Source organism: Alligator sinensis, unplaced genomic scaffold (assembly GCF_000455745.1).
Source record: "Alligator sinensis unplaced genomic scaffold, ASM45574v1 scaffold469_1, whole genome shotgun sequence".
NCBI classification, from domain to species: Eukaryota; Metazoa; Chordata; order Crocodylia; family Alligatoridae; genus Alligator; species Alligator sinensis.
The window spans coordinates 563,622-571,732 of NW_005841934.1; the positions used below are offsets into that span (position 1 = coordinate 563,622).

Below are 8,111 nucleotides of genomic sequence, written 5' to 3' on the forward strand. Positions count from 1 at the left end.
TGTTTGGTGGAGAGGATGATCCGTGCAAGAGGTTGGAGGGATCTGGGGTGTTTGGTGAAGAGGATGATCCTTGCCAGAGGCTGGGAAGGTTTGGGATGCTTTGCAAGAGGTTGGGGGGTCTGGGGTGCTTGGTAGAGAAGGATGATCCTTGCAAGAGGTTGGGGTAGGGGGGTCTGGAAGGCTTGGTAGAGAGCATGATTTTTGCAAGAGGTTTTGGGGGCTGGGAGGCTTGGTAGAGAGGATGATCCTTGCAAGAGCCTGGGTGGGTTTGGGATGCTTTGCAAGAGGCTGGGGGGACTTGGAGGCTTGGTGGAGAGGATGATCCGTGCAAGAGTTTGAGGGGAACTGGGGTGTTTAGTGAAGAGGATGGTCCTTGCAAGAGTTTGGAGGGGTCTGGGAGGCTTGGTAGAGAGCATGAGTTTTGCAAGAGCCCAGCTTTGTCCCAGCGAGGGTGAAATGGGGGGTCCTGGCAGGCATGGCTACAGGCATGTCCCATCCCCCACGCAGCCCGGCTCCTGGCACAGCTGAGCGACTACGAGATCGTGACCCCCACACGGCTGGACGAGCAGGGCCAGCCCTTCCCCGCCGGCGCCCACTTCCAGCGAAGGAGACGCAGCTTCCCAGCCGGTCCCAATCTGGATGCGGTGCCCGGGTCCCACGGAGCCTGCTACAGCCTGAGCGCCTTCGGGCAACGCTTCGTGCTCAACCTGACGGCCCAGGCGGGCTTCATCGCGCCCCGCTTCACCCTCAGCCTCGTGGGGCGGCCTGCCTCCAACCACACGTGGCCGCTGGCCGACGGGGACGGCGACGTGCGGCACTGCTTCTACCGGGGGCACGTCAACACCCGCCCGCAGCACGTCGCTGTCATCAGCCTCTGCTCAGGGATGGTGAGTGCCCCCCCAGCTCCCTGCGCCCCTGCTCCACTTTGCTTTGACCCCTGGGAGCAGCCCACCTTGTGCCCCAGCCCCCTGCGCCCCTTGTCCCGCCAGGCGTGCAGCTCCTGGACCCTCCAAGCTAAGCGGGGGCTGCTTTGCCCTAGCCTCAGCCCCATCCCCTGCCCTAGGCACGGTCGGTGCCTCTCCACGGTCTCAACCCCTTTGCAGGGGATGGAGGGCTGTGCACGCCTTGCCCTGGAGTGCAGCAGGGGAGGGGAGGCGTGCCGGCCTGGCGGGGCAGTGCCAAGACTCTCCCAGCCCCGCCGGGGACCTCCCTAGTCGCTCACAACAGCAGATAGTTGGGACGGCCCCTCGGTGAGACAGTGCATACTGTCAGGCGGAGGCAAAGTGCCCAGTGGCCCGGTAGATCCGGGCTGGTGCAGCGTGCGTGGAGGGGCAATCCAGGCTGTGCTCAAAGCCAAGAGTGTGCGCCTCGTCCTGCACTGCTGCTCTTCACCAAACAGCAGCTAGGGGACACTTTTGCCTGGGAATCGCTTTCTTTCCCCTCCGTGGTCTCCCGTTAGAAACTTTGATAGCTTCTTATAGGCAGCAGTTCTTTCCCCTGGCCGAAACACTGGATATTAGGCTCAGCTCGTATCATCTCGTCGTGACCCTTGGCATATCCTACCCATGAGAAAGGGAGAGGAAAGAGCACGGTACAGCCTGCCCCCAGATGTGCCAGCAATACAAAAAAACACCTGACGGAAAAAACTGGGTCTAAAGTTTGTCTTCTTGCCAGCTAGGCTTAAATTGTGCCAGCCTTAGCTGTGGGGAGCAGTAGCTTCCTCTGTGAGTGGTTCTCCTGATTTCAGTGCTGTTGAGCTTGCACGCAGCATTGCAAGCATCATACAAGCAGCTTGCAAGCATTTTGGGGGGTTGCTGTAAAACTGAACGTGATTAGGATGGCCCTACAGCCAGCACGTTTAAATGCTAACATCTTAGTTGCATTTGGTCCTTGTGTCCTCTTAGTACTGTGTATTAGTTAGCCTCTGCCAGAGGCTGACTACCTGTCTCTGTTTGTTCTCAGCTAGGCACATTCAGGTCTCATGACGGGGACTATTTTGTAGAGCCTCTGCTGTCACTTGATGAGCAAGAGTATGAAGAAGAGCACAATAAGCCACATGTGGTCTACAGGCACCGGGCACCACAGACAGGCTCGTCAGGGGAGAAGCGTGCTTGCGATACTCCAGGTATTCATTTTTACTATTCCCCCTGTAGTTATCTTGATGTACGGCTGCATTTCTGAAATGCACATGATTTGCAGCAAGAAGTCTTCAGGTGTTTTGGGTGGGTTGGGATGGTGTAGATCTGAAAAGCAGGGATGTTTCTAGGACTGGAGTTTCTCTGCTGTAGGAATAGCTTGTTTGAAAGAGTTATAGAGGACCACTGCTCAGGTGAGATGTGTCTTTGTCTTAGATATCTCATGTTAATAGATACGGAGGCTGCTCTCAGGCCAAGCTTAACATTTCTATCTCCGTCCTTAATTTTATTCACCCCTACTATGAAGCAGTCATCTTTGACCTCCTCAGTGTTAAACATACCTGTAAACTGGTCTTCTACCCCCTTCCTAACCATAACTCCCCAAAGACACTATTTCTGGTGCTCCTTAGCTGGAGTGAAGGAGCCTTCACCTGCTGTCATCTGGCCCGCTATAATTCCTTCCATCGTTGTCTCTAGGCTGCACTGCTCCCTACCTGGATTTGATCCTAAATTGCAATGACTTGTTTCTTTCTTTGCACCAGAAATGAGAGAATATCATCCCCTACCCTGCAGATTCTTCCATTGTTGCCCACCTACTGCGGGGTCCTGTACAAAAAGCACACTATTAACCTGAAAGAGCTTTCAAGGGCTTTCTTTCTCCTTCATCAGCATCCACCCCCTGTCTGACCTCATCTCTTGTTCTCCAGCCTATTCCATGCACCTCTGAAAGAGCAGGAGCCTTTTTCTTTTTCCTTCTCGCGTCTCCGTGAGCAACAGCTTTTCTCTCCCTGTCCCTATTATCTGAAGCAGCCTCCTGCTGCGTGTGCTTAGTTGACTTCCTGAGTCTCACAATTAATCCTCTTCCTTGGCAAAGGATACCTAACCCCCTCTCTGGTATAACTTACTTCTTGGGTCTCTTGTTTCCTCCCTGCCTTTGGCCCACATCCACTGGCTTACTAAATCCACCCACAGGTGCTTCATGTATGATCCATTGCAGCCTAAATGCTACAGGCATAAATCAGCTCTTGCTCTGAATGAATGATACCTTTAGTCTGCAAGGTGACTCGTAGAGGAAAGGTACTATTTGATAAGGGAGGCTTGTACAAAATTCATGACTGTTTTACCCCAATGATGTTTTTAGGTTGGGGAATATAAGCAGTGAGTTTTCTAAGTGCATAGCTTCAGCTGATAGCGTGAAACACTAATTCAAGGAATTATCCGAAGTAGAGATGAAGTAAACATAACGATGATAGGCGAGTTGCATGTGCGAATGCACACGCACACCTATGCATGCACACACGCAAGGGGCTAATGGTACATCTCACAAGACTTCTACTGTTTGTTCTTCCAAGGGTTGCTGCTGGACTATGCCACTCTGGTTTCTCTCTTCCAGCTGTTTCTGCTCCCTTCTTTGAGATCAGATGCAGGAGACTCAGAACAGTTGGAAAGAAACACGGAAACTGGCACAATTCATCAGTAACCCTTGGAAGAACGGAGCAACAGATCAAGGATCCCATTGACTTGAAGGTAGTTGCAAGGGCTCTGAAAACAATTTGGGGTCACTCCATATGTGCACCACACCGGGTCCGTCGAACTGGACTCTCTTATGTGCCTGATGATTTTGGAGGAGGGTTCAAGCTACTAGCTTTCACAAGGGCTGGCTTCGTCCGCCACTGTTCTGCTCTGCTTAGTTATCAGTGTCTCGTGCTGTCCCTTTTTATGCCGCTTCTTTTCTCTTCTCTTCTCCTTTGCCCCGTGCATTGGGCAAAAGAAGACCCCACAATTTAAAAAAACTTTCCCAAATAATTCTGTTCAGAAAACCCCAGAGAAACTTGGTTCTCTCTACCCCATTCAGGCTGTTCCCCAGCATTTCCTAGGTCAAGCTTGTGCTGGTGACAGATGCCACGTTGTTGACTCTGGACACAGCCACTTAAGAGTAAATATGCATAAAGCAGGGTCAGTGGCTAGTTTCATCTCCAAACACAATCTTCCCTGCTGATTTCTTGCCCTTCGCCCAGATGGTTTTAGGGCAAACAGTAGAAGTTTAGCGACACGTTTCATTTTCTCTTTGGAAATTGCCTTTGTGCAGGCTGCTTTGACAATCTTGGTGGAGTTGATGGTCTTAACTGCATTGGACCTGGGATTTGCGGATTGCATTACATTTTTTTTATAGGCCTGGTACAAAAAATAGGATAAAGTCCATTTGCACTGCAAGTTAGCAGCCAGAACTAAGACTCACTAAGGGAGGAAACACAACCCTGGAAAAGACTTAGGCCTCAGTCCTGCAATGAACTTGAAATGGGTGAATGGACTCCATTGCAAAGGTCATTTTATTAAGGCTATGTCTTATCTGGAGAAGATTTGTAAACAGCATAATGCGGTCTTAGATTCGTGCAGTAGCTGTTGTCATCGCACAGTGTAAAGAAAGAAATTCTCCCTGGTTTTACGACTGGTGAGGTAGGGTCTTTTGCTTCTAACAATCCCCATAAACCATTTATCATCACAATTAGTTTTCACATGACTAGGTCAGCTGGTGAACAGGAGTGTTTGTTTTTCAAGCTGCTGAGTTTTAATTAGCAGTTTCTAATAGCTGTATCTAATGCTTTGAGATGCAGGAGAATTTGGATAATAGCTTGTCAGGTACTTTGCAAAATGCCCAGTCGCCTTGTGAAAGTTGGTGGCTTTAGAAGGCAAGTTGTGCCATGCATGTAAGGAAGTCTCTTGTAATACAACACGGGGCTCCCCTGACAAAGTGCTACCATTTTTTTTTTTAATTTTCCCCCATTAACAGCTAACAATGCCTCACAACAAGCTGTAGCCCTGCTTTGCTGTTAGAGATGGCAGGGTTTTGTAGTTGTGCTCCCAGGTGAGGATGCAGCTGCTCCTGGTTCTGTCCCTGTCATCCTGCGACACAGTCCTCCTTTCTGTGCGTATCTTCCTCTTACCGCAATAAACCCCTAGTAGCTGGAGCGCTGGACTGAGCCTCAGGAGATCTGGGGTTCATTCTGCCATTGATCTGGTGAGTGACTTTAGGAAAGGGGCTTTACCTCTCCCTGCCTTGGTTTCCTCATCTGTAAAATGGGGAGAATCATTCTGCTTCCTTGTGATGAGCTTTTTGAGCTATCCTATTGAAAAGCACCGTAAAACATCCTAAAATGACACGTTCTTCATCACAATGAGCCAGTTCCTTAGCTGATCTGCACCGGCCAGTGCAATGACCAGAAGCAAGTGCACTTGCCTCGAGGAGAGGATGCTCGACCAGGCTGTGGCTGAAACGTCTCCAGCAGGTGTGGCTTTAGAGGCTCCCTCGTGGCAGCCCTGCTACTCACCGCTTCGTGCCAGCAGGATTTATGGCCATGCCTGTGGAAACCTCCCCGTGCAAGCTACAAACACCCGGCGATTTGATGGTGGAGGTGCTTTATGTTTAAAATCCCTCTGTTTAAACTCCATGCTGGGATTCCTGCATCCAGGCCAGGCTGCTCCAGGGGGTTTCCTGTAGAGAGACATCCAGTCCTGCCCCAGCTCCAGATGCAGATACTAGCTCACACGCAGGAAGCCTCCTCTAGTTACCAGCTAAACGAACTGCTTCAGGTTCTCTCTCGTCCCCTCCCAGATGACTTCGAGCGTGATAGTTTTTCCTCGTGTACCTGCGTGCTCGTACGCTGCAGACAGACTCCTCACCTGTGTGTATGTCCATGGCTTTCCTTTTCTGGCGTGTCTTCTCTGTTGAAGCTTTTCACTTGATTTATTGTTTTTAGAAGGTGTGTGTGTGCATAGGGGAAAGTTAAAAAAGCAGTCCCCCTCTGTGCTGGAAGGTTAACTTTTCTCTTTCATTGATTTTTTTTTTTTTTTCTTCCCCTTTTGCCTTGTCTTAGTTTTTGATGCTGCCCCTTTCTCCCCCTCCTTCTCCTTTTCCTATGTCTCGGGAGGGCTGGGGTCAGTTATGGTTAATCTCTTTTTGATCCGTAGCAATAAATGGTTGCTCGCAAGTGCAGGGCGCTTGACTTGATGGCCCACGAAGTCCTTTCCGGCCTTGTGTTCCTATTCCCCTCCAGTCCTTTTGTACTACTTTTATTGATCTCTCTAGCTCTATCTGAATCCCATTGGAGAACTGGTTTTATTTCCTCTATCTCCTTCTGTCTGTTCTTACTCCAGACTTTGCAGATTCCTTGCAGCTTTTGCTTTGAAACCCATTCAGGGGCCAGGTTTTGAATTGGATCTTTGTGTCCTTTGCGTTCGCTGGTCTGACCTGGCTTTTTATGTCTCTCTCCTTTTATTTTAGCTGCCTTCTTTCCAGCTTCACCTCCTTCTGTGCGCGAAGGCCGGTCTCCCTGGCCCTGCAGCTCCCCGTCCGGCGTTACACCTCCGCCTTCCTGTAGCTTTTGTTCAGCATCAAAGTCAAAGGCTGTGGTGTGGCGATAAGTTGTTTCTCACATGTAGAGAAAAGGGCCACGTGCAGTAAGCACTGGCGTCTGGCCCTCTCTTTGCTGCTTAACCCCCAGGCCGTGCTGTGGGTTAGGGGCTGTAGTGGATTTCAGGGTTTTAGCCGATCAGATCGAGGCCTCGGCTCTTTTAATGAGATTTGTCAAAGCCAACGTATTTTCTGACCGCTCCTGCAAAAAGTCTCCTCGCCTAAACTGAATACCCAAGTGCCTTGGCCAGAGCTCCCCATTGAGGCAGCAGCTCTTATCTCATTGATGCCTCACTTGCAAGAAGGTGTTTGGAGCCCCCCCCTCCCTTCTTGGAGAAGAGCCAAAAAAAGGCCGGAAAAAGGACTTCCAGCTATTCACATCGTAGCGGGAGGAGATTAGAAATGTCCTTGATTTAGCTCAGCGCAAACCCGGCGCTGAGTTCGGGGAGACCGGGCTGAGGCTACGGCAGCAGGGCCTCCTGCAGGCAGCGATTGAGGGGCAGAGGAGGAAAAGCCACACGATTCACGACCGTTTTTGAGCATCGCTAGCAGAAATTCCTGCTAAGAGCAGCTGTCTGGGTTGGGATGCTCTAGCACCTGCCCAGCCTCTGCGGGCTCTCCAATTTGCAATTGGTTTTAGCGCCGTGGCTCTCTACTCGCCCTCTGCAGAGAGCTGTGTCCCTCCCTGACGTGCGCGACCACATCAAGAAGTACCGGTCGCAAAGAGATTAAGGCTTTTGAACTTCCCCATCGACTCATGGCCATTTTGCCAACAGAGGTGGGGGAAGTGCAACGCCAAGCTGGAATTATTAGCTGTGGGTTATTTGCTCAGTCTTATTCGTTACAACCCATTCTCCCTGTTCTCATTCAGGATGCCACGATTATCTCTGCGGCTTCCACACTTCCAGCCACACAAATGCTTGGTCTGCAGAGGTGCAGCTGGCTGAATACAGTTGTGTCCATGAAGCGGCTCCGCAAATGTGACCCAACTCCCAGGCTATCCGGGTTGGGGAAGCTCTGTCAGCATCCCTTAAATCATAGCTGCTGTTTCAGCCCATCATCCTTAGAAATAACCTCACCCCTATTTAACACCTCGGGTTAGGTGCGGTCCATTTGGTCCTTTGCCTTCACGATGCACGTCGAATGTTTTGGGTGATGCATTAGCAATGCAAAGACCGAGCAGAGTCTCACCAGGCAGCTGATACTTGTGGCATGGATGGAGTTGGCAATATGTCACTGATTCTTGGATGCATTAACGGGGAATGTGTAATAGGTTATGCCTTCAGAGTAACTTTAATAGCCTGTCCTGTTGAATATGGCGCTGGAGAGTCCCTGCAGCTGGAGGGAGGGGACCTGTTGTACTATGACCCCAGGTTCGCAACGGCTTTGCTAATCTATCTGCTGAGGATTAGAGACTTGATCTTCTGTGATGCACAGGCAGCAGGCTGTGCATCCTCTGGTCCTGTCTTGCATGCTGTTTTCCTCACTCCCACTATGATCTGCCACCTTTGAGACCATCAGTGGAGCAACTGGAGGAAGGGAGGGAGTTGCTGCCATGGCATTCC

General features: G+C 50.7%; 1 protein-coding gene across 5 annotated transcripts in view; it reads left to right on the forward strand.

The window, feature by feature from the left end:
• The first annotated feature begins 43 nt into the window (after positions 1-43).
• The window catches only part of ADAMTS9 (ADAM metallopeptidase with thrombospondin type 1 motif 9), a 106,846-nt gene continuing 98,778 nt past the window's right edge, over positions 44-8,111 (forward strand). For all 5 annotated transcript variants that reach the window (XR_003093072.1, XM_025199046.1, XM_025199048.1 and 2 more), the window contains exons 1-3: positions 44-88; positions 508-887; positions 1,963-2,125. Coding sequence is in view for 4 of the 5 variants with exons in the window: in XM_025199046.1 (XP_025054831.1) it covers positions 64-88; positions 508-887; positions 1,963-2,125 (568 nt within the window). In the remaining variant the exon portion in view is untranslated. The remainder of the gene's footprint in view (positions 89-507; positions 888-1,962; positions 2,126-8,111) is intronic.